Source organism: Alligator mississippiensis, chromosome 7, assembly GCF_030867095.1.
Source record: "Alligator mississippiensis isolate rAllMis1 chromosome 7, rAllMis1, whole genome shotgun sequence".
In the NCBI taxonomy this organism is placed as follows: Eukaryota; Metazoa; Chordata; order Crocodylia; family Alligatoridae; genus Alligator; species Alligator mississippiensis.
In genome coordinates this window covers 71,890,840-71,917,431 of record NC_081830.1, presented here as the reverse complement: position 1 = coordinate 71,917,431, position 26,592 = coordinate 71,890,840, and the positions used below count along the sequence as shown (strand labels likewise).

General features: G+C 46.1%; 1 protein-coding gene and 1 long non-coding RNA gene across 11 annotated transcripts in view; one reads left to right on the top strand and one right to left on the bottom strand.

Annotated features, from left to right (window-relative positions):
• The window catches only part of LOC132251443 (uncharacterized), a 111,134-nt gene extending 94,063 nt beyond the window's left edge, over positions 1-17,071 (bottom strand). For 3 of the 9 annotated variants that reach the window (XR_009463506.1, XR_009463513.1, XR_009463510.1), the window contains exons 1-2: positions 16,740-17,065; positions 7,925-7,988 (exon numbers count right to left, since the gene is read on the bottom strand). This is a non-coding gene — a long non-coding RNA (uncharacterized LOC132251443). Of the gene's footprint in view, positions 1-7,924; positions 7,989-16,739 lie in introns of all 9 variants that reach the window. The other 6 variants (XR_009463507.1, XR_009463514.1, XR_009463511.1 and 3 more) reach the window with 5 other exon arrangements.
• Positions 17,072-17,241: 170 nt separating this feature from the next.
• SLITRK3 (SLIT and NTRK like family member 3) lies at positions 17,242-22,667 on the top strand. 2 transcript variants are annotated; one of them, XM_059731107.1, is made up of 3 exons: positions 17,242-17,822; positions 18,270-18,529; positions 19,480-22,667. In XM_059731107.1, exon 3 carries the CDS (start codon positions 19,501-19,503, stop codon positions 22,345-22,347), a length of 2,847 nt encoding a protein of 948 aa, XP_059587090.1. In that variant the 5' UTR covers positions 17,242-17,822; positions 18,270-18,529; positions 19,480-19,500; the 3' UTR covers positions 22,348-22,667. The 2 variants fall into 2 exon arrangements, with proteins under 2 accessions (XP_059587090.1, XP_059587089.1); XM_059731106.1 differs by lacking the exon at positions 18,270-18,529.
• Positions 22,668-26,592: the final 3,925 nt, after the last annotated feature.

The following is a 26,592-nucleotide window of genomic DNA, read 5'->3' as shown; positions in this document are numbered from 1 at the left end:
AGGCCGCAGTTGGAGTACTGCATCCAGTTCTGGGTGCCACACTTCAGAAGGGATGTGGACAACATGGAGAGGGTCCAGAGGAGGGCCACCCGCATGATCAGGGGTCAGCAGGGCAGGCCTTATGAGGAGAGGCTATGGGACCTGAACCTCTTCAGCCTCCACAAGAGAAGGCTGAGGGGGGATCTAGTGGCCATTTACAAACTAGTCAGGGGGGACCAGCAGGCATTGGGGGAGTCCCTGTTCCCCTGAGCGCTACCCGGAGTGACTAGAAATAACGGTCACAAGCTGGCAGAGGGTAGATTCAGGCTGGACAGCAGGAGGTGCTACTTCACTGTCAGGGCAGCTAGGACCTGGAACCAACTTCCAAGAGAAGTGGTGCTGGCTCCTACCCTGGGGGTCTTTAAGAGGAGGCTGGATGAACACTTTGCCAGGGTCATTTGACCCCAGTACTCTTTCCTGCCATGGCAGGGGGTCAGACTTGATGATCTGCTCAGGTCCCTTCTGACCGTACCAACTATGAAACTATGAAATAATATCTTTATGAAAAGCAGAAAATATAACAGGCAGAATTAAGGTTGAATTGGCAACCATATTTAAGATAGTTCCTAGAACTTCACGTTACAATCTTTAAAATAGTCCTTCAACATAGTTTTTTGTAGGGTATATATGCACTGACATAGGAAAGCTGACAGGGCTCAGCTTCCTTGTCATTGAGCTGCAGCTGTTGGGAAGCTGTGCCCTGTCAGTAAGAGCAGCCTGGACTGGTACACATGGGGGGTGGCTGGCCATGCACAGGCTACCTGGGCTGACTTGGAGGTGCCACGGTGCCTCATGTGTCCACAGCGAGCCCCCACGGCAGGCAGATGCTGGGCTTCAGGCCCACTGGCACCTCCAAGCCGGCCTGGGTAGCCCGCTGTCTGACTAGCAACCACCCAGGCTGCTCTCATTGACAGAACTCAGCTCCCTATCACCAAGCTACAGCTGCTGGGGCCCAGGCTGGCCCTACCATACAGCTGCGTCAGCCAGGGCTGAGCGGGGTTGGTACAGGCTGCAGGAGCAAGGCCCTTTCCAGCAGCTGCGGCTCAGTGGCAGCCGCTCCCCGTGCCCAGGCTGGCACAGGCCGAGCAGTGCCACACAGAGCCCCCTCTCCTGCCCCACGGTGGCAGGGGAGAGGGAGAAAAGAGGAGGGGGAAGAGTCCCCTTCCAGGGCTGGGAAGTGGACCTGTGTGCCTGCATTGCTCCTGGCTGTCAGGGAGCCACTACTATGGGCTTGCAGTCCCGCTCCTCCTCCGCCACAGGAGCTAGCCACACTCCCTCTTCCCCTACCTCTGAACCTGCAGGCCAAGGTGGGGGTTTAAACCCCTCCTCAGTCATGCTCAGATCTGCCAGGGCCTGGCCATACCCCGCCATCAGCTCAGCTTCCCTGTGGAAAGGAAGGGAGGGCTCCTCTAGCACCCCCGGGCTTTGGGCCTGAGCCATTGCAGGCATATGCCTACATTTCTGGAATCAAAAGTGTATGTCTATTCACTTGAAAATATGTTCAATTTCTGCAGGTTAGACTAACCTGCAAAGATTGAATCAATTCAGGTTTGGTCTTTTCAAATGTATGTCCCTAGCCATCATGTTGAAGGACAGGTTGCTTTTTTGCACACCTTTAATCCCTCCAAGCGTTTATTATTTTTGTTTCAAATGTTATCAAATGAACACAGGATTCTTCCTGTGATTAGCAAGCACCAAGAGCTTAGAAATAATGGGAACTGAACTTTTAGGTATGGAATCTTTAAAATACTGGGTGAAAATAAATGGGATTTCATGCTCTGTTTATAAAAGATGAGAGAGAATCCTAGACTGTCTAGGTAGGGGAATTGAAAGGAACAATATGCCACTTTAAGACTCAGTATAATGACCACCTGTCCTAGACCTTAGATATCTGTATGCAAGGCTAAGGGGCACATGGCACCTGCTCCCTCCTGTAGATGAGTAAGGAAGGGGCAGGCCTCTGTTTCAGTATTCCAGTCTGCCCCGTCACAGAGCAGAGGCACAACCATAATGTAAGCAACTGGGGTAGCCAAGCACCCAATTACTTATCCTCCTGAACAGGGGTGGAGCATAGGTGGGGCCCAATACATGTCTTTACACAGCACAGCTTGCCCTGCCCTAAACTATAGGTTATGTAGTTCCAAGCATGTAGGGAAAAGTCCATTTAATCCATCCAACTATAAAACCACGTTGATGAGCAGAGTTAGAAAGGAGGTAAAAGGAGGAGAAAAAATGTTTTCCTAGCCCCCTGATTAATTTTCTTCATATGTAGACAAAAACACGAAGTAAATGTAATGTTACCAGTTCCTCTGCTATAGTTTTTTTTTTCCTAGTAACATCTCCCCCATTGTCAATACTGTAATGTTTGGCACAGCATCCCTCACACAATCCATTAGCTCCATGCCCAAGGCTCGTACTGAGGATAGAAACTAGGTACAATATGTCCAGTTACCTCCTAGAGCATGTCAAGTAATGAAGAATGGGAAGAAAAACCCTAGCAGCAAGGCTAATGCTGATGTAAAAATTTGTCATGGTGACACTGATGGTACTGAAAGTCCTACATTGTAATGATTGGTTTACAATAAAAATTACTTCAAAAGCTAGGTCAGAAAAAAGATGATTCAGTCCATCAAATCAATGTCAATTGTAAATTAGGTTGCCCATCCCTAGGCAATGGGGAACATAATTGGCTTTGCCTAGTGCTGGTTTTATTTTTATCTCTTCTATTAAAGCCAAATTCTTCCCTCATTTACACTGGTGCAATGAGAGAAATTTCTTTGATTCAAAAAAAGTTACTCATTATTTACTTCCAAATACATGTAGTTTGATTTTGCATTTTTAAAACCAGCTAAGAAATGTAAGGTTTCTTTGGCTATAACTCACTAAATAAAATAACAACAAGGATGGATTTTTGAAGGCTCCATGCTGAAATAATCTTTACCTCAGTTATTGGCCAATGTTACACAGAAAGAAGAGGAATCTCCTTGTCTCCTTGATAATCCTTTAAATACTGTATGAGGAATTCAATGAGGAAAGGGTTGGAAAACACGCATCTAATTCCTTCCCCTTTATAAGGAACTGTTCCTTTAAACAATATCTTCTGCACCACAAACTTACTGCAGTATGACACCTTGATAGTTGTACAAAACCACAGTAGTGTTGGGGTGTAATGAAGTGAGGTTAATGGGAGTATGCAAACAAATGGAAATCAGGACAGTTCCACCAAAACAGGACAGATGGCAACACTGAAGGCCTATTTCCCCACTCTCCTGCATGGCGTGGACTAATTGATGTCTGTGCCAAGTTGATGTAAAATGGCGCAAAATCAAAATGCTAGCATTTTACACCCACAGCACACAGCTGTAACTGACTGCACAAGGTGTCAGTCGGTAGAGACGATGTTCTTGTGTTTTCTCATTTCCAACTGCAGTTGGCCTACTTTAAGCTGTGACTATTCTTTATCTTCTTCATGCAGTGCATAGGGCCAACATTTTGAAGTCCTTATTCATATTCCTGAGTGTTATGTGTCTATCTAAACAGCACTTCCAGCTCCTGCCAGCTCAGGTATGTTAAGTACCATCGAGGAAATCCATGGAAAAATTAATATGGACTACACAGCCTGTAGTTGCAGTGGCAGGTTGATATATGTCATCCCTAACCCACTGCTGGAGTGCTCACTGCTCTTCTTTCCTACCAACTTCCACTTCCATCATCCTGGATCTAGAGATCTGAGGTTTCTGTGAAGCCATTTCTGAGGGCTGGGTACTTGGGACTAGAAGCAGCCCAGCTCCAGCCCCTGCAAGTACAGATCCAGAGTTCCCTCCACTCCTACAGAACTATAGAGGGGCGTTTATAATCTGTTTTTATCTATCTCAATCCACATGCTACACAAGCTGCAAAAGAAATATGTGTATAGGTAATAGCCTATCAAAGAAATAAAATCTGTTCAAATACATGAGCAAGGGGCCAAATAATTCAGAAAGGACAGGTGAAGTGGAGACATAAGTCATCTATGGCAATAATGAAGTGAAAATTCTTTATTCATCTATCAGTGCATGATCCATTTATATTACATTTGCCTCTGCATATTTATATGTACAGCGATAATTATGACTTGGCATTGTCTCAGTTTCACACCCACTAACAGACACTGAAAACCTGAAGCTAGATACAAAGGTTTTTCTTTTTTTTTTTTAATTTTGGTAGAAAATAAAACATGTATTAATGATCCAGCCACCCTGAAACTTCGTAGAAAAGTATAGTATTATTACTGCAAAATAGCACACCTGCATGAAGTGCATACACAAGCATTCAGTGTGATACAGGAAAAAAATAGAATTTGGTTTTGCGAATACCTACTTGATTCCCTTCAGGATTTTCTAAAGATTGAGCTTGCATTTAAGAAACAGAGCAATTGCCTGCTAATACTCTGAGCTTAGCTCACACTCCAGCTGTTGCTTTCTCCTCCTCCCAAGGCTGGGAAAAGCGTGTGACTAATTCTGAAAAGCTGCTGCTGCTACTGGTGATGCCTCAGCTCTAGGATCAGCCTTCGGAGCTCCCAAACCCAAATTCCTCTTTTAGCTCCAACCTTTAGCTGGTAAAGGAACAAACCTTAGCAGTGGGAGAAAAGGCTATACCGAGCGCCATCTGGGGGAGCCTGCAGGCATCTGCAAACAAAACCCACCCAGCATGGTTATTATGATGCAGTGTGATATTCAGCAGTGTTTTTAGAGAGTGAAAAACCCAAGTACACACTTCACATTACAATCAACCTATGCAGAGCAGCCTTACGATGCCTTCGCATATCTGAGTTCTTTCCTCACAGATTTCTGCTTAGGGACCTACAAGATAAACAGTCACCCATAAAGCTAGGATTGAAGAAAACGACTATTTGATAGTATTAATGTTGTTAATTATTTTTGCAATAGCAGACAGTAAGGCAGCTGCATGGAGGGGCCAACCTGGGCCCCAGCGGCTGCAGCTCGATGACAGGGACAGTAGGGGAAATACTAAGATTATCACAATGTTTATGCTTAAATTGTGTGTTTACATGCATATTTTAATGGGTAATGTATGCCACTATATAACTTAACAACTTGCCGAGTAATAAAGAGGATCTTCCAACAAATCTAAATAACAAATCCATAACCCCAAACCTATCTGGTATGTTTGAGATCTCTGTAGTTTGGGACTATATTATTGCAAATCTGTTTCAATTAGGTTTGCCATGATAAGGTTGTCACATGACATTGTGTTTAGTATTTCAATGGAAGTCCTGTGGATTAGTGTCCCCTGAAATCTCTCTAAGCAGCTTTCTGTTAAATGTGCTTTATATGGATAATTCATGAAACTGCATGAGATAAAACATTAATTATTGCTATAAAAATACAGTTGCATTGTTTTGTATAAATCTAAGCTAACATCCATTTTGAATGTTATTAAATGATATTTAGAATGAGGGTAAATTAAAACAAAACTTTTTAACATGTAATGGAAGAACCAGAAGCAAAAGTACTTCATCATTTTTACTTCCTTTTTAAGTGAATCCAGTGAACCTTGTTCTCTGCTGGCTTGCATCTTGTATAGTTTTTTTAAGATTGTACAGACTGGGTATCACACATTCCCATTTTGGCCTTCTAGTGTTTGAAACCTCCTTTGCCCCCATATAAGACAGGCAAAAATCAAGCCAGAAACATGTTGCCATAAACTTTCTGCAGCTCTCCTGCTTTCCAGTTTGCCTAACTGGAATGTAAAATATGTTTTATGTGAGTTTTTCAAGTACATGTTAAAGTATTTTTTAAAATAGATATCACTAATGATCAGGGATCCTGGTTTGTTTGAAAACTAAAAATTCTCTCATAACCCCCTCCCCCCAAATTCTCTGATTAAAAGACCCCTAAATCCACGTTTTTCCGCAGTTAAAATGAAACACCAATAAAAGGATAGGTATCAGTTGAACACAATGTTTTATTGCTGTATTTCAATTTTAAAGCAATTTGGAAGGCCACCAATCACTATAATAAAATACATTCTAAATACCTGTACATGTTGGCATTTAATTTTGGAGGTTTTTTATCATGGAAAATCAGAGCTCACCCTGCTCCCTTTGCTCATCAGGATGTGGGTCCAGCTGTGGCTGTCCCTGCCCACCTCCACTGTTTTGTGGTTCTGAGCAGCCCTGATATGCTGGTGCCCTGCCCATGCTATTGTCCCTCATTCCTGACCCACAGGACCCCAGTTCTGGTAGTGCCTCTCACTCCCCACCCCCCCAGCCCTGCTGGAGGGGGCCCCCAGCTGCCAGGACTACTCTGGTCTGCAGCCCTTTAACCCCCACAGCAGTGCCCAAGCCCTGGCTGCCTCATGTGGGAGGCAGTAGCTACTGCAGCAGAGGAGAGCACAGTGCCCGGCTCTCCGTCCCACAGGGCTGACACAGCCTGAGCAGAGCCCACTGAGGGAGAATAGATGCAGGCTGCCCGCTGCAGGCTCTGGCTCCCCGCCCTGCTGCCTTCCCCCCTCTGCAGCAGAACCCAGCATGGCAGGGAAGAGCGGCATGAAGAGGCTGTGAGCCCTGCCCCACCATGGTGAGGTGCTCCCTGCCTGCCCGGAAGCAGTGGGAGTGGCAGCACAGAGTTGTGTCCCTTGCAGCTGCTGCGTGGGCAAGGGATGCTTTGCCATTGCAGTGTGGGGTTTGCTGCAGCAGCATCAAGCTTACCCACCTGGCCCTGCTCTGCCCTGCCATGCCAGGTCCTGCCCACTGGGCTATACCTCTATAGGGAGCAGGCAAGAAGGCAAGGAGCCTGAGCCTGAGCCTGGCCCACACCTGCCCCATGAACAAATCTGGGGGGGCATGTGCCCCTATACCTCTCCACCCCCCACAGGAGTGCATGCACTGACAAGGAGCCAGCCTCCCCCCAGACAAGCCACCCAAAGCCTCATCCCATTCCCTACCCAGGCCCTGCAGCCTTGCATTCTGGCTGTGGGCTCCACACACTGCCCTAGCTAGGCAGCATCCCCAGCCCTGCCCAACTCCCTCCCTCTGGGGGCCTCAAACCCCCCCACCAGACTCACCTGCAGAAGCTGCTTTTCAGGCTGCCTGGTGGCCATGTGCATGTGTACATGCACACATGCAGACGGCACCCCCCGCCTCACTGCCCTCCTCTCTCCCCCCAGCCCCTTGCAGGAGCGCTGCCAGCTTGCAAGAGGAAACCCGCTGTTTCCTGGGATTTTCTCCTTAAAATGAGAAAATCCGGGTTGTACTGTGTTTTTTTGTCATGATCAGAAAACCCAGATCCCTGCTGCTGATGTAATTTATGTCAGGACAGGGACCTTGCCCCACTGGAAAGCAGGAGTAATGCTACTGATGCCAAGGTCCTAATGTTGGGTTGTTGGTTGTAGCCATGTTGGTCTAAGGACATAGAATGGCAAGCTTCTGATGTAAAACTGGGGTGGGAGAGGTTGCACAGTTCCTTACCTGTGACGTGCACAACTGGATGTCTTTAAAACTATCATCTTTTTAAACTAATTAACAAAAAGTTTCTATTGGGAAAGTGAAAACGAAGTTCCTGAATAGTGTAGTGGAAGGGGCACACAAGATGTGTGTTCTATCCCCAGGCCTAACAATGAGCATGTTGGGCAAGTCTGTGCAACTCACAGTGCATCCATTTCCCTTCCCACCCTTCATATCTTGTCTATTTATTATAATAAAGTCTTCAAGGTGGGGGGGGGGGGCATCTCTTACAATGTGTTTGCACAATGCCTAGCACATTTGGGACCCCATTTCAACTAAGGACTTCTGGATGCCATTTTAATCATAATGGTTAATTACTAATAAAAAGGATTATAGTGATGAAAAATGATAACAAAAGATTGAAACCAGCTGACTCACCTAAGCAGCTGTCACGGGCTGGAGCAACTGTACCCGAGCAGAGACAACTCTAGACAGAGGAGCACTGAAAGAATGCCAAAAAGGAAGAATGGATGTAACTTTGAAAGATATCCTGATGGATACATAGTCACATGGCCTTTTGCTATTGTTAAATCCTCTCTTACAATGGGTTTAGAAATTAATGACAAAAAGCAGCTATTGAAACTAAAAAGCTCAGGCTGGAGGTGGGGGGGCTGAAAAAATTATGTAATACAAGTCTCAGAGTCACATTATTTTGCACAGTACCATAATTTCAAGCATGAAAGAGGATAAGTATACATGCATTCACATACATATTTACATAGATTAAAACATTTTGAGTGCCAGGATTGTCTTTCTGATGATAGGTTTCTCCATCATTTTGCACATTTAGGCCTGTTACTGGACTGGAAAGGGGAGATTGACGGAATTTAGGGGCTCTTCCCTCTTAACACTGTTTAAATATCACTAATTTACCTTAACATGCCTGGTATAATATGCTTTTGGCACAATCCAGTGCTAGTGATAGCCCCCACAAACATAAAAGTGAACTTCTGGTGATGCACTGACTATTATGTAGGGTCAGACTGAGCCACCCTTATATTCTGTGGAAAGGTAATCAGTGAGTTGTCTCATTTTCATCTATGAAACTATTCACAGAACAAGGGCTACAGGAATCAGCTCTAGAGTTCTTTCTAAATATAATAGATTGTGATTTTTGCTGAGAGTTCAGAAGATAGGCATGACACATATTTATGCTCTTGGATTCTCAAACAATATCTGGTCATTTCATTTATGATTATTAAATATTTTATTTCAGCTGTTCCTCAGCAGTGTTCCTGCAGTTGCTCAGCTATAAACCTTTCATAGTAGAAGGCGTAGCTTGTTATTTGATGCTTGGGCACTGTATACCCCACAAGCTGAGAAACTATTTACAATTTATTCATTGGATGTTAAGCTCAGTTAAATTAACAGATGACAGGAAGCTTCACTGTTCTTTTAGAATACCTAATATTGGATGCAATAAAGGTACTTGTGACAAACTCAGCATTTCGCAACTTTTAAAATGCCACTTTTCCCCCTATATTACTAGTATGGAATATTTTTCTATCTTCAGGGTTACCAGCTCTTAAAATTGTATTGCAAGTGTAATGTGATATTTGGGACTTTTCTTAAAGTCGCAGCTCTTGGAATCTTTAAACCCAAAAGAAGATTAAAAATTCCAAAATTAGTTTATTTTAAATACAATGATGTTAAGCCCACCTCATGATTTTTAAGCCCTGAATTTTTAAAGCTAGGGGTAGACAATAACTTATCGGTATGTTATGATAGCTATGCAAACTGTTCTAGGCAGATGGAGGGAAGGCGAACTCATGTTTTCTTTTAAGGTCCATTATTTTTAATGCCATTGTATCTACATAATTCTCTACCTATTTTTCATATAAAACTACCAAAAACTTCAATGGCAATTTTGTTTTTGCAAGGATAGATTATAGTAAATGTATATTTCATTCCTTAATACCATTTTTTAGAATGACAAACAGGGCCTGACCCTCCAGTCCTTAACACTAAATAACACTTTTAAGTCAATGATGATTTGGGGATTAAAAAGAACAGGTTGAAAGAAAAAGCTATCAGAGATTAGAGGAAGATGCAGTATGATTGATCAGTTTGCTTATTGATAGTTCAGTTACATAGCTCATATTCTATATCCAAGACTTAGTGAGGCTTAAAAAAGGTAAAAAAAATCTCGAAAGAATGCATTTTGGGTTGTCTCTGGTAAAGGTATAAAAGTGTGGATTTGCAGTACTTCAGTTAAAAGTTATCTCATTTTGATTTACTTTAGCTTTCCCTCAGCCTTCTTTTCTTAGGGGTTTATTTTAGTGAACAGGTCCTTTTTGAGAAGTTCATGGATCTGTGATCAAAAAAATGGTTGCCAACACCAGTGCTTCTAAAATAATTTCCAGTTATTTTATACAAAAGGGCAAAAGTCCAAATAAACTAGTAAGCAATTAATGTGAGTACTTGGGGAAAAAAGTGAAAAACAGCTTTTCTCCAGAATCCTCCAACTTGCATAAAATTTTATTGCCAGTTTTGAGACAAGAAAGTAGGAAATGAATGTACTGAGTTTTAAAATGTTATCCATTACCTGCTAGAAATCTAAACATTGTTGTGTATGGTCAACTATTAAATCAAACTCAAGGTCCTAAGGCTTGATTTTCCACACTCTGGCACCAGTTCCATGCTAACATAAGTCCATTGACTAGAATCGCAGTAATATAAGATTGGTACAAATCAGTTGGTTTGTTTGATGGCTTCATAGGTGCCTCCATTGCAAATCAGACACTGTCTCTCTCTTCATTATCAAGACCTACTGTAACAACTGTGTCATCAGGAACCAGAGAGGCAGGTGAGACTTAAAGAAACAGAGGATAAATCATTCTTGTCATTTAGCCCATGACTTTTGAACTACCTTCTGTAAGAGATTAAAATGACTAGACATCACGCTGCCTTTGGATTGAAAGATAAAGTCTATCCCTATGCAGTAGCATTTCCACAGTAGTAATTGCAAAGAGTAACTAAGTCAATAAAAGATAAAGGAAGAAAGGAGAAAAAGAGAAAGAGAAGAAAAAGAAAGGGGAGGAGGGCACTATGTGTGAAACTGGCCTGCATGAAAACAAAGAAAAGGCTCGCACTGACATCATTGAGACAAGGGTTTCACATTGAATACATGGAAAAAGGAGGAGAAACTATAGGGCAGAGATTCTCAACCTGGATGCCAAGGCAACCTAGGATGCCTTAAGATCTTTCAAGGGTGTTGTGGCCTAAGGTGCATGGCCTAAGGGGTGCCACACCGACGTTTCAAATAGAAATCAGAGTGTTAAAAAGATTCTGCTCTGCTGTGGTCTGAGTTATTTGCAACAAAAATAAAACACTCTATTGTCTTCCCATAGTCAATAAACTAGTGAAAACAAAGAGCTATCATTTTATGAGGGTGCATCAAGTTTAGCAATGGATGCTTCAAAGCTGAAAAGGTTGATTATTTATTGACTTGCATAATTTTAACAAATGGCTCAGAGCCCTCATGGTCAACTCATAAATATATAATCTATATGATGAATGCTAGTCACTTAAATATATAATGTGAATGTCATTCACTTATAAATATATAATCTATATGGTGAATGCCATTCACTTGACTGGCAAACTAGACTAGGCTTCTGCTCTATGAAATACAAAGGCTATTTTGGCTGTTTCAAACTATTTCCTCTAATGAACATTTGAAAATTTGACCAGTTTCGAAACGACTTTTATATGATTTTTTCCATTGAAATTAATGGAAATTTTGCCACTGACTTGACTGGGAGTAGGATCAGAACATCGTTTAAAAACAAGTTGGACTTTGAGATTTTCTTTCCACAAGAGCAACAAATGTTCTTGTTTACACAGTATCCAATAGGCCAAGAAGAGCTTCTATCAATATATAGTGTAAAAGATTAGTTCCGTGTCACAGTGTTGGTGAATTGCCCTGGCATAACCTGTTCATGATGATGTTTCTAATTCTGGTAACTCTAATGCAATACACTGATGACTGGAAAATCTGTACTGCTGTTGTTTTTAGAGCACACTCTGAATAATCTCTATTTTCATGTATGCAGATGAAGTAAAAGAACTATGTGCAAATTATAGATCCACTGGTGGAAAACAAAACAAACCCTTGTAGTTGCAAAGAGAAATGTATATGTACAGACCGTATTATGGGAAGATAATGCAACATAACATAAATACCTTGGGGATCCCTTGTAATCAGAGAATGCAGATTTTATGTTGCCAGAACTCTTAGGACCTGGACACGACAATAAGTCTTATTCTAAAAGCTTTCCAGCCTCCCACTTGGATCATTGCTTAATTGTTCTGACTGTGGAAGATATTTCCAAGTCTACATTCTTCCTTCACAGGGTCAGTCTTCAGCTTTATGTACAACATCAAAATCTATATTTGTGCTGCAAGGGATTAAAAAATGCCTCTCTTTGGCTTTGCTACAAAAGACACATTACATTGGCATCAGGTTCAATGTGGTTGACGAGCTGTAGAAATGTCTAGTCGAAACATGGAAACATCTGAAGAAGCTACATTTCTGCATTAAAACAGATAGTTCATAATTTCTACAGTTCTGATGGGAAGCTACTACCATCAGGGAATTAATCTACCTTTGAGACACATATGAAATTCTCACTGTTTTCACAGTAAGCCATGCATGTGTATCCATGGCAGTGTATCACACTAATAAAGGCCAATGAGAAACAAATGGTATGTGAGGTTTTCTGATACTGGCCACCATTAATGCATGGGCACTTAAAAAATGGTTGGTTATAAGCCTGAGGCAGAAAAATATGTGTACCTACAACTCTAGAGGAAATTATTAAGATTACGCTATCTTTAGACAAAAACGGAACTTGAAGTGTCTGCATTTTGGATATTAGGCATAAATCAAGTGACTGTGTCCATTACATGGGCCCCCCAATTTTGTGTAACCCTCTCTTTAAAAATGTATATTGCCTTAAGGAGCAATTTGCACTTATAGTTTGAAGTTGTTTGCTGTTCTGTTTGAAGCCTAACGTTTTTTTTTCTTCTCTAACATAGTTCCCTTTTAATATTTTTACCTATCTTTAAATGATGAGCAACAAATAATTCCCATGCTTGTAAACTGATTTAATTTGTCTCAGGGTCACTAATGCATGGGAAGGTTTGGGAGGGGGGGGGTTGTGCAGCTCACATGATAAGTGTCCTTATGCTGAATATAAATTAGTTTACTATTTTGCATTTGCCATATGCAATATGCAATATGATACCTTTATAGCATTTTAATCAAATATGTGCTATCTGCCATGCTACTATATCAGTTATAATAGATCTATCACAGAAAGTATGGACCAGCAATCTAAGGGCAAATATGTAATTATTTGCCAATCTTGCAGTATCAATATATAGTGTTAAAATATTGGCTGGGAATTTCAAATGGCCTAAGGGAAATAAGTTTCCAAGTCTTAGAAAAAATTAGTTCAGATAGATGCCTAATTCTCTTAACTCCTTTAAAAATCCCTGTTTATAGTTTTTATATGTCATCCATGTCATAGGTATTCTCAAATGTGTATACATTTCAAATAATCTGTGTCATCTATAAACAGAATGTCAGCTAAAATATCTGTGCTGCCTAGAATATTTAGCTTCAGCTGAGCAAACACTCATGCAGACTAAAAAGATCTTAATTTAGGGCCTTATTCTGCTTCTATTGAGGTCAATACAAAGACCCCCTATTACTGTCAGCGGGAGTTAGTGTCCATTTCTACTCTCTAATGAAGTCAATAGGGAATTTTAAAAATTCGTCAGTGGAAATAGGATACAGTCCTTTGCATCTGATCACACATGCTCCAAAACCAGTAGCACAATTTATATCCACTTTAAATTGGTTGATCTAGTGCCAGTGAAGATCTTGGGTGGTAAAATAGGAATGGAACAATGTCACTGAGATTCTACATAGTAGAGTAGATAAATCAGATTGGGTACATTTTGACAAAGGAACTAAATAATACTAAAAAAGGAGGTTCATGCCATCAACAGTTGGACTAACATGTCATGTGGAGAAAGTGCTCAATTGTGTTTCTTCATTTTCAGCATTTTCAAGTAAACTAGAATGTTTGCAACTTGAGTAATCAGCAACAAATTGCCCAATGGCATCTCTTAAGCCATTTTTAATGAGACAGGATCATTTCAGTTTTAAATACCTTTATCTTAAAACAATCAAATGGTCATCCAGTTAGGAAAAAAAAACCCAAAAACATTTCCCTATACCACTAACAAAATTGTAAGCTTTTTTCGTCTAGCCATTGGTTTGTATTTAGCCTAGATTAGCAGTGACTAGTGACATTATCATTTGATGACTGCCTGGTAGTTTTTGCAAGCGCTGATGGTCTCCGTTCTGGATCTGCTTCTGCTCCTATTGAACTTGGTGAGAGAAAGAGATCTTAGCTCCTAATGAAGAGCTATCCTGAGCACAAAATCACTATGGCAGTTGTCACAAATTGACATTCTTGCTAGCATTCGCAACAAAACAAGCAGAAAACCAAATGGACATGTAAAGCACTCTCTTGCTCCCAGAGGCAGTGCCTCCAAGCAGATTTGGAAACACACCGGATGGCTTAGGGAAACATGTCCTGTCTCTGTGGTACCTGTTCTGTAGATAAACAGAGAACTCCTGTTCTCCAGGGCTATCCATCTGGCATCTTTCCCAAACACTTGTACATGTGGGATTTGCTTCACAAATTAATCAGCTTCACAGCCCACTCACATCTCTGTTTCACCCCCTCTCTCACCCACACTTGGGAGACCACATGTTCACCTGGACTGATGAATTTTATCTCAAAGCTGCTCCCACTCTTTGTCTTCTCTCTGTGCAGACTGTGCCTACATGGAAAGCATCCTAGAAGCATGGCTCTGTGGAGGTGGCTAGACAGAAATAGACTCTTGCCACTCAGCATATCCTTATGCTTGTAGCTGAACCACTTCTGAACACAGAGCAACAACAAGCTTGCAAAGCCTCAGCTACACGTTGGTTTTACGAACGAACAGAGAAAGCCAGAAAGCAGCTCCCATCTATAATAATTACAACAGCTCTGAGTTCCCCTTGTCCTTGCACTATTTATGACATTCTCTCTTGCCACAGCTTGCTCGAGATACAAGAGACTATTAAACCTGGGAATATTTCTTTCTAGTCAGGTGGAAAGCACTTGCTACATGCATCCCTCTTTCCCCCCAACCCTTGGCACTTCTATAAAGAAAAGAAGCCAGTTGGTTTACACTGCAGACTGAATGAAGCATTAAATGACTGCATTAGAATGACTGCAGCGGGGGGAATAGTCGCCTCCAGTGGCAAGGCAATGCTGTAATAATACTTCCAGAAAGGTGCAATAATTGTTCAAGTAGCCTTGTCTAATTTGTCACAAAAGTTGTCCATCGCTCCTCTCTTTCACGTGCACACAGCACACACTTGCACGTGCACGCACACACACATACGCTGGCAAAGCTGGAGGGGAAAAGAAAAAATGTGTATTTGAGGAATAAGGAAAATAATACTAATAATGATGAGGGCGATCATCATAAAAGCAATACTAATGACAGTGATTATAATAATGAATTATAATAACAGTAATAGCCGCGTCCCAATCTAGGCTGCATCAGCATCAGCCTGCCATATCCTTCTCCAGGGCCCCTGCCAGTCATTTTGAACATGGATCTTGTTGAGCTGATGCCATGTCGCCGGAGCAAGCAGCCACATCAGAGCCCCCGGCCCCCGGCCCCTGGCTGGGAGGGAGGGAGCCGTGTCAGAAAAGCTCGGCTCGAGCCGCTTCCCCTCTGCCCGGCTCCGGGGGGAGGACGGGGGCACTGACATCCTTGCGGGGGCGGCTCAGGGCGATCCCGGCTGGCAGGTTCAGCACCGAGGTCGCTCTCGCCGGGTGGGCGTGAGTGTGTGAGTGTGGGAGGTAAGTCGGAGCGGGGGCAGCCCTGGCAGACAAGGCTCCTTTTCATGGCCTCTCGCTGGCGCAGGCTGGCGAGAGAGAGCCGCGGGGAGACAGCAGCGCCCCTCGCACCCCCGGGGCGGGGAAGGAGAGCTGCCTCTGCCTGTCCCCCAGCCCCGCATCCTTACCTGCCGCCTGCGCTGGTCGCCGGCCACCGCGCGATGTGACTGCGAGCCGAGCGCGGGAGTTTGGCACAAAGCAAAGCGTGCCCCCCCCCCCCCCAAATATCTTCGGCCCGCTCTGGGCTAAGCAGCTGCATCTTCCTTCACCCCCCTCCCCACCTCCTCCTTCCCAGCCCGGGCTCCGGGCAGCGCTCGCCTGTCGGGCCCGCAGGGAGGGCGTCCTTGGCCCCTCGGCTTGGACAGGCGCCGGGGGCGGGCGGGGGGGGGTGGAGGCGATTTGCATTCAAGGACCATTGCTCTGCCCCCCACCCGCACCGCGCGGAGGCAGGGGACCTCCGAGCCCAGCCGAGCCGCGCCGCGCCGTGCCGTGCCGCGCCGCGCGCTGGGGCGGCGCCCCGGGAAGTTGCCGGCCGGGGACGCGGGGGCCTGATGGAGCCAGAGGAGGTCGCCTGTCGCCCGGCCGGCCCAGGCCCTTGCGCGCAGCTCTTGCGGGATAGGTATTCACCGCCCTCGCTTTGCTGCCCCGTCACCCCCAAAACTCCACCCTCGGGGGGGGGGGGGGGGGCTGCGAAGCAGGGACCCGTGGCAAGAAGAAAGAGGCGCAGCGGTGACCCATATATATATTTTATGTATAATTTCTGCCGGGACCTCGTTGTGCTGCTGGGAGACCCCAGCCCCCAAAGCAGAGGTTGCTTCCATGCTGCCGCGGGGCTGCGGGCAGCGGGGCCGGGGCGCGGGCAGGCGATGCCCGGGTGCGTGCGCTGGGGGCGGGCACGGCCCCTCCGCGCCGCGGAGCCGGGATGTGCCTCGTTTGTGTCCCCCGCCTCCGCCCGGCACTCACTCTTGGTCCGAGTCAAACCGGTCCCCCGAGGGCTGGGGAAGGGAGAGGGGCTGCGGGCGAGGGGACGGGAGCTTCCCGGGGAGGATCCGCCACCCGTGGGAGCGGGGCAGGCGGTGCGGGTTGCGGGGGTCCGAGCCCCGCGCTCCCGGGCGCCCCGCGGCCCTCGCCCGCCCCGTCGGAGCCGAGCGCGGGGATGTGGCCGGGCTGCGGGGGCTCCCCGGGGTGTCCCGGCTCCCGCCGCGTCGCTGCCGAGTTACCTGGGCGCTGGCGGACAGATGTCACCTGCCTCCCAGGCTGCTGCGGCGCCGGCCCGCGCTGCCCCGTGCCCGCAGACCGATGCCCAAGGTGCCCTCGGCCCCCGAGTGACTCGGGCGCCCTGGGAAGCTGGAAGGCAGCGGGGAGCGGCCGGATCCCGGGGTGGACGTGGAGGCGGGGAGCAGCCCCCCCAGCCCCACTGCCCCGGTCCTGCTGCCTGCACTTGCCGGCGCCCCTAGGAGCGAGCCGGCAGCCGCGCGCCCGCTCGGGGCTGGAGCCGCAGCGCCGGAGCCTGGCTGCAGCTCGCAGTTGGCAATCAGGGCAGCTTTTTCCTTGAGAGTTTAGGGGGGAGAAGAGGCGGGAGGGGGGAGTGTGGGCAGGGGCGGGGGGAGGGGGGGGCAACTGTGGCTCGTTTCTGGCGGCTGCTCCTTCCTTTCTCATTCTTCTTGGCTTCCCCGATCTCATCGGCTCCCACTCCCCCCCCCCCCCCCGCATCCCCTCCCCTCCCTCTTTAAGAAAAAAAAAGGGGGGGGGAATCTGTGGAGTCAGGGCTTCCCGAATGCGAGACCTGGTGCCAAGCGCGCCCCCTTCATTTGTTGCCCTTCTCGAAGCTCATTTTCATGACGTGGAAAAGCCTGAGCCAGGGCAACAATAACACACACGCACACACGCACACACACACACGGAGAGAAAGGGAGAGAAGCCCGAGATTCTCCGCCGTGATTGAGCCTCCCTCCCTCGCCTGCTGCTGGTGCCCAGAGAAAGCAGCAGCAGCAGCACCGGAGCTGGGAGCCTGCAGCAGCCCCCCTATTCCTCCTCCTCCATTGAGTGTGCCAAGCAGCAGCTCTGCATCCTAAAGAAGCTCATTGAGGAGCTCATTGCATTCCCAGCACGTCTCAGGCTTGCTTGCTTTTTTTTTTCTCCCCCTTTTGCCTCAGCCTCAGCAGGAGTAGAGAGGGAGGGAGAGAGAGAGACAGCGAAAGAGAGAGAGAGAAGAGAGAGACAGAGAGAAATCAGCAATCCTTAAACTCAAGCTTTTCCCCCCCTTTTTTAAAAGATGTGCTAAAAATCTCTCCTGCAAACCGGTAAGTGCAAGCTTTCCAGCTCCTTTTCTTGCTGCCTCGCCTCAAAGACCTCCCTCCCCCCCTAACCACCGGAGATATGTATCTATTTATTTCTATAGGGATGTATTGCAGCAGGGAAAGAATGTAAGTGGCTAATATTTTGCAAAAGGAGACGGGGAGACGGATACTGCAATGTAGCTGTCCGCTTTCTTTCTCCCTCCTTCCCAATTAGATCACGGTTGGAATTGCAGAGAGGGGATTTTTTTTTTCTTTCCCACCGTCTCCCCTTTTCCTACAGCGGAGGGGCTTCATGTGCAAGTTGATCCTGAGGATTGCTTTCCCTTCCCCATTCCTCTCCCTAAATGCGTCTTTCTGCTTTTAAGTTTGGGCATGGGGTAGGGGGGGTGGGGAGAAAATTCTCCGATTGTGCATGGGGGAAGGAGAAAAATCGTCCTTTTCTATTGATAGACTAGGACTAAAAGCAACGAATCCCTCGGAGCAATTGTAATAGCTGTTTCAGTGGCTGGAAGAGGGCTGCATCACCATCACTGTTATTACCATCATTAGCAGTTATTAATCCCCATCCCCCTGAAATATCTGGAGAGAGGCAGGGGGAAACTGTCTTGGGGAGCTGCATGGTATTAGTACAGTATTTGTTTCATCTGCTTGGAGAAGAATGGTGTCTTCTTTCGGAAACCTATACAGTAGGATAGATCATTTCTCAGCTGGTAAGTGTCAAGGTATTTTTCTTCCACTTTCAGCTTTTTAGCAGGGTCCCCTGCTTGGTCCTGGGGGCACAAAATACCATCATCCAAACCAGGCTGAGCCTTTCAATCCGAGGTGCCTCTTCAGCTGTCACTTCCCCTTAGATCTGCTGATCGCATGGGCATGTGCTTTAGAAAGATTAATCATCTCTAAATGCTTTAATCAGCTAAAATGACTAATATGTGGTATGTATTTATCTGATAATATACCAGTTGCATTAATCCATCAGCTTGCTGGGGTTGGGGGGGGAAGGGCCAGATTGTCTTTTAAATCATGGTTGTTAACCATTTCCTATGATTAAAGACATTGAGAGAATTTCTAAAGGAGACCGTTATGTCAGAGACATCAGCAAAGCTTGCACATTCCCACAAACTTCCACACAGAGCACACGGAGTGGATGCCTCGGATATTTGACCATTGCCATTTAATAACTTTGGGAGTTTGCGTGCATGTGTGTGTGTGATGGATGGTTACAGAGGGATGCTAGTGAAATATGCCCACCAGTGTTTTCTCCTATAGTCGATGCAGGTTGTGAGGGGTGCAAAGGTGAGACTGCAAACAAGTATTAAAGATGTGTTGTTTCCAATACTGGTCATATGTCGAAAAAAATATGTGACACGGTCAGCCCATAGGTCCGTTTGCTATATGGTACCTGTATGCTGTTTTCATCAGATGTGCCATTTACCCAGTGGCATGTGGAAGGGGGGTGGGGGGGGAATGGCATCTCATGATTAAACATTTCAATATCTCTGAAGCCTAAAATCAGGACAATCCTTGAACATCAAACATGCTGGAGTTTGTTTTGAACCTCTCCCCAGCAACTTTCCAGGAGCCTAATAAAAGTCTAGCTGGGCTTATTAAACGGAGTAGCGTGACTAAATACTGAAAATCTGCATTTTTATTTCTGTTTCAGTTTTGTAATCAGCCACACACGATGAAACCTTCCACGGCAGAGACTCTCCATAGGGGAAGGATGTTGTGGATAATTCTTCTAAGCACAATTGCTCTAGCATGGACTACACCAATTCCCTTGATAGAGGACTCGGAGGAGATCGACGAGCCCTGCTTTGATCCATGTTACTGTGAAGTGAAAGAGAGCCTTTTCCATATACATTGCGACAATAAAGGATTTATAAATATTAGTCAGATAACGGAATCGTGGTCAAGACCTTTTAAACTTTATCTGCAGAGGAATTCCATGAGGAAATTGTACACCAACAGTTTTCTTCACTTGAACAATGCTGTGTCTATTAACCTTGGGAACAATGCACTGCAGGACATTCAGACAGGAGCTTTCAATGGGCTCCGAGTCCTGAAGAGGTTGTACCTCCACGAGAACAAATTAGACATTTTCAGAAATGACACTTTCCTGGGTTTGGAAAGTCTGGAATATCTGCAGGCAGATTACAATGTCATTAAACGGATTGAAAGCGGGGCATTTCGAAATCTGAGCAAACTGAGGGTCCTGATCTTAAACGACAACCTTATTCCCATGCTTCCTACCAACCTGTTCAAGTCTGTGTCCTTAACCCACTTGGACTTGCGGGGAAACAGGTTAAAAGTCCTTTCCTACCGAGGGATGTTGGACCATATTGGCAGGAGCCTCATGGAGATCCAGCTGGAGGAGAACCCTTGGAACTGTACTTGTGAGATAGTGCAGCTGAAGAGCTGGCTCGAGCGCATCCCCTACACCGCCCTGGTGGGAGACATCACCTGCGAGACCCCCTTCCACTTCCATGGCAAGGACCTGAGGGAAATCAAAAGGAGCAAACTCTGCCCCATGCTGTCTGACTCGGAGGTGGAGGCCAGCCTGGGGATTCCTCAGTTGTCATCCAGCAAGGAGAACGCATGGCCTACCAAGCCTTCCTCCATGCTGTCCTCCTTCCATTTCACTGCTTCCTCTGTCGAGTACAAAACCTCCAATAAGCAGCCCAAGCCCACCAAGCAACCGCGGCCGCCCAAACCTCCCCCAACGTCCCGAGGCCTGTTCCCCGGGCCCAACCAGCCTCCCATTGCCGCCTACCAGACGAGGCCTCCCATCCCCATCATATGCCCCACCGGGTGCTCCTGCAATTTGCACATCACCGATTTGGGCCTGACGGTCAACTGCAAGGAGCGAGGGTTTCACAACATCTCCGAGCTGCTGCCCAGGCCCCTGAACGCCAAGAAGCTGTACCTGAGCGGCAACCTGATCCAGAAGATCTACCGCTCGGATTTCTGGAATTTCTCCTCCTTGGATCTCTTGCACCTGGGGAACAACCGGATCTCCTACGTGCAGGACGGGGCCTTCATCAACCTGCCCAACCTGAAGAGCCTCTACCTGAACGGCAACGACATCGAGAGGCTGACGCCGGGCATGTTCCGGGGCCTGCAGAGCTTGCATTACCTGTACTTCGAGTACAACCTGATCCGCGAGATCCAGCCCGCCGCCTTCAGCCTCATGCCCAACCTCAAGCTGCTCTTCCTCAACGACAACCTGCTGCGCACGCTGCCCACCGACGCCTTCGCGGGCACCTCGCTGGCCAGGCTCAACCTGCGCAACAACCACTTCCTCTACCTGCCCGTGGCCGGGGTGCTGGAGCACCTCAACGCCATCGTGCAGATCGACCTCAAGCTCAACCCCTGGGACTGCACGTGCGACCTGGTGCCGCTCAAGCAGTGGATCGAGACCATCAGCTCCGTGATCGTGGTGGGCGACGTGCTGTGCGCCAGCCCGGACAACCTCACGCACCGCGACCTGCGCTCCGTGGAGCTGGACGCGCTGTGCCCCGACATGCTGCCCGCCGCCGCCGCCGCCTCGCCCGCGCCGCCCGGCGCCCGGCCCAGCCCCAGCAGCGCGGCGGCGCGGGACCTGCCCGCGGCGGGGGGCGCCGTGCCGCTCTCCGTGCTCATCCTCAGCCTGCTCGTGCTCTTCTTCTCCGCCGTCTTCGTGGCCGCGGGGCTCTTCGCCTTCGTGCTGCGCCGCCGCCGCAAGAAACTGCCCTTCCGCGGCAAGCGGCCGGAGGCGGCGGACCTGCCCATGCAGTGCCACCGCATCTTCGACGAGGGGGGCCGGCCGGGCGGCGGCGGGGGAGGCGGCGGGGGGGGAGGCGGCGGCGGCGGCGGCGGCGGGGGCGCGTCCCCGGAGAAGGCGCCCCCCGTGGGGCACGTCTACGACTACATCCCGCACCCCGTCACCCAGATGTGCAACAACCCCATCTACAAGCCGCGCGAGGAGGAGGAGGCGGCGGGGGAGCCGGGCGGCGGCGGGGGCGAGCCCTTCGCCGACCCCGCGCAGGAGAACCACACCAACTACCGGACCTTGCTGGAGAAGGAGCAGGAGTGGAGCCTGGCCGTGTCCAGCTCCCAGCTCAACACCATCGTGCCCGGCGGCGGCGGCCACCACCACCACCACCCCGCGGCGGGCGGCGGCCTGGAGCTGGAGCTGGCGCTGGCGCCGTCGGGCTTCCCCGCCGAGAAGAACGGGGGGCTGGTGCTGTTCCCGCCGGGCGGCGCCGGGCTGGACCGCGAGCGCCCGCCGCCGCCGCCCTGCGCCGTGGGCTTCGTGGACTGCCTCTACGGCACGGTGCCCAAGCTAAAGGAGCTGCACGTGCACCCCCCTGGCATGCAATACCCGGACCTGCAGCAGGACGCCAGGCTCAAGGAAACCCTTCTCTTCTCGGCTGGAAAGGGCTTCCCTGACCACCAAACCCCCAAAAGCGAATACCTCGAGTTAAGGGCCAAACTCCAAACCAAGCCGGATTACCTCGAAGTCCTGGAGAAGACCACCTATAGGTTCTGAAACGAGTAGCTTTCCTCTCCCCCCCCCCGCCCCCCACCCCTGGCCCCCAGCCCAACCGCATGATGATACTAGAGGATACAGCTGTGTGCTCTCCCCCACCAGAGGCTGTGTTTGGAGGAAGGGCCATCTCAGATCATTAATCGATGAAGTGCCTTCGCAGACTTTTGCCAGCAGATGTTAATCAATCATTATTTTTTTATACTGAAACTGAGACTTTGACTGTGCCATGTCTAAGGTATATTATTATTCTTAATTATTATAATTATTATGATGGGGGATCTTTGTATCGATCCTAATTAAGTAAATTCTCTGTGTCTCTCTCTCTCTCTCATTTTTTTTTTTCTTCTTTTCCTCCCGTGGCAGAAAACTTACTTTCCTTTTTTTTGGTTTTGTTTTGGTTTGTTTTCCTTGGAGGGGTGGAGGGAGGGAAAGGGGCTTTTTTTTTTTTTTTTTTGGCTTTCTTTCTCCTTGCCCACCATGGCACAGAGTCTGTACATTTATTTAAAAAAAAAAAAAAAACAACAAAAAAAGCCCCCACCAACAAGCAAACCAACCAACCAACCAACCAACCAACCAGTGCAGTTTGCTGCGTGCCTGGATATTGCAAGAGGGAAGGGAGGAAGAGGGTCTTGTTCAAATGTTCTCACTCTTGTCTCTCTTTCCCTCTCTCTCTCTTTCCCTGGCACACACATAGACACACACACAAACACACACACACACACACACACACACACACACACACTTCCCAGTCCCAGCAGTCAGGTCCCCCCCAGCCATTCCAGTCTACTCAATCCACTCCTCCCCTCCCTGGTCCCTCCTGAAGAGTTACTGCAGTGATTCCCTCCTCTTCTCCTGGAGGAGGGAGGGGGGATTCCATTTCCAGTGTGAAGTCACCTGAAGCAAAGAAGCCCGATGGATGTAAACCACATGGCACGCACACCTAGGGATGATCAGTGACACTTCCTCATGACGCCATGATTTTTTGGAGGACAGCTGCATTTATTAAAAACCAACAACATACAAATATACAAAAAAATAAAAAAATAAAAAAAATTAAAGAGAAAAAGCTCCTGGGTACCTATCACTAACAGCTTTGTAGGAAACACTTTTAATGTTTTCTCTCTTTCTCTCACACATACACACACATACACACATAAAGATACAAACAACAATGTGCATATATTTATTCTGTAATTTCGAGTGAATATAAATTGTAAAGGTCATGTTTAATCATTGTACAGTGATGCGTCTGGTATAGCTTTCCTAATAAAAAGTTTTGAAAAAAATACATATATATATACATACATATATATATATCTATATATATATATATAGATATATATATATATAGAGAGAGGATACAAAGCTTGAACCTTAAACTTAAGCTATACCCTCCCCTTATGGAGGATTCCTTCCCCACCTTAAACCTGAAAGATATTTTATTAATAACAGTTCAATGCACTGTGATGTTAACAGGAAAAAAAAAAAGACAAACCCCTCTGTCCAACTTCTCCTGCCAAGATACCACTCGAGACTGAAAAATCCGATTTACAATTTTGTTCCCCCATATTGCACTCTAGCTGTGTCAGAGCAGCAGAATTAACCTGGGTTTATTTTTTTTCCTATCATTACTGACAGCAGAACCCATGTTCTGCTTCATCCTTGTGGAAAATAACATATTAAAACTTTCAGCACTGGAATTCCTGCCAGGTCAATGGGTAGAGATCAGGAGAATGCTGGGAAGTAAAGCTGCATGCTCACTGGAGTAAAGATGGAAGGACGGTGGAAAGCTAAGGCCCAAGCCTGCGATTGTCAGGTCTTTCCCTTGCATTGCTAACCAGAGACCTAGGGTTGTGATGATTTACGAAGGAACAACAAAGTACATGTATTTGATATGATGCTGAAAGTTGGCCTGAGCTGGCCTGAGATTTATAACCCACCTAAATCTGAGCGAAACCAAAGAAAATCGGATTTTCTTTCTTTTTCTTTTAAGGAACTGGGTGGTATCTTGTTCCTGGTAGAACTGTGTTGGCACACACAGATAGAAATCCGAGGGAAAGCTATGTTGGGGGAGCTACCTAGTACGGCCAGTAGATGGCGCTGGAGCTCCAGCGATCGCAGCATGGGCTGCAGCTGAATTGTGCAGCCCATCCCATACTTCCCGCTTGGACTCCCGAATCTGCCCTTAATAGAAATCATTACGTTGAATGTAATTCGCCAGACGTCACTAATGCCTTACATCAAGATAGGGAACAAATTAAAAGGGAATGTGAATATCCGCTCCTTAGCTGTGCGGCTATGCCAGTGAGGCACTTTCCTAAAGATCTGAAATAATGAATTTTATATTGAAATAGCAAATCAAAAATATATTTTATTTGTGTTAATAAAGATGATAATAACAGTCATGGGACTTTATCAAAGTAAAATGCAAAAATGTTTCCACTGCGTCAAAAAAACTGTGTCCAACACTCCTGCCCCCTAGGCCATTTGTTATAGTTCTCGCTAGGGGACTACAAGTCCATTCACCTTTTGGGAATAGGCAAGGAACCAGAACCTATGTTTGCACATATTGTGGTGTCCCATCAACATCAGATGTCCTGTTTTCTTTTGTGTCCCTGGCTATCCCTTTTTTCTTCTGTGTAACACAATTATTTCACCCAGCACAATGTATCTGAGTGGAGTTAAAATGTGGATGCCTGTTTTCTCCCCAGATGTCCCTTTTTATAGTATGCACAGTGGCAGGTATGCGCAGCGTAGGCTGTCTGCCTGTCTGTATGTCTGGGAGACTCATCTGGGCATGGGGGGCTTAGAAAGCATTTCTGGAATCAATGGTAACCCTCTGTATGGTAGATAGGGGGCAGCTCCAAATGTCTGTACATCTTTATATGACCTCCATATTACTGGTTCATATGTTATGAAATTCAAGTCACCAGATCCCTCTATCATACTGATGGTGTTTTATTATTATTGAATTTCAGCACTAATCTGTTTTTCTTATTTTTTTAATGGATAGTAGAAAAGCATGCACATATTTAAAATAATAAACATCAAAGTGCAAGGCCAGAACCTTCTGATGTTAATCATTATAATTTCATTGATAATGCTGCACGCAAGCAGAACACAGAGTATATACAAATCAGGTTAAAGTACAAGCCCTGGTGTGACTGGTGCTTTATACATTTGGAAAAAAAAAACCAATCCTGAGTGTTCATAAATCATATCAAGTTACAGTATAAGCCAATTATAAATAATGTTTATATTTTATTTAAACTACAAAAGGCAAGAGCATCTTGACTTAAATATAGGTAGCAATTTCACCTGCAAATGGTGAGGAAATATATTTATTCAGTGGAAATAAATTTATTCTATGAGAATGAAATTTTGTATTAAAAGAGATAATTTTTTGGCTTAAATTGAGTTATTTTTTTTCCCTTGTGTAGGAAACTTTTTTCCTTGTGCGTTACAAACTCATTGAAAGCAACTGGGGATGATTCCCTGTGGAAATGTTCAGAATATTTAACTGTGATATCTAACATGTATTATGATTCTTACTTTGTTATTTCATTGTGGTAAGATGGGATGGGTGGATGGTAACTTTGCTGTCCACTTTAGAGAAGGGTGACTTATTTACATCCATCAACCTAAGTGACTCCTAATTAATAGGGATTATTATCATTATCAGCAGTATTATTGGTAGCATTAGTAGTCTTTGGAAGGAATGAAATAAAGTAAAATGATTCACATGAGAACTGTTTAATGGGATAATATTTTAAATAAAAATGTTTTTTTAGCTTATTTCAATATTGTACTGGCAAATAGTTGATGCTGGTTCCAGCAATTTAATATTTTTGCTGATGCTCAGAATCTTCTGGTGTTTATTTTTATTCAGTAATTTGATATGTTGAAATTCTTCCTACAGGTGTAAAAGGGAAAAGGCCAGGTAAGTCTCAGTCATCGCATATACTATATGTATCACAAGAAAGAGAGAGAAGAATACTAAATGTCAGTGCTCTTTCCTATGATTTTCACTGATAGTAAACATGGTTCTTGGAAGCCTGGTTTTATAGAAAAAGCATACATCTGTCCAACTTTAAAAAAATTGCCAAGACTGGGAAAATTGCTTAATTGGGTGTCTTACACTAAATTAAGAAAATTAAAGGTATTAATGTTTATGATATAAATCCTAGATCTCTTAATCCAATATCTGAGTTCAGTAGAATGTTCTGGCTCTGTAAGTCTGCCCTT

Excerpts from the sequence above, each read along its gene's own strand:
- SLITRK3 (XM_059731106.1), top strand. The coding sequence starts at position 19,501 with ATGAAACCTTCCACGGCAGAGACTCTCCATAGGGGAAGGATGTTGTGG.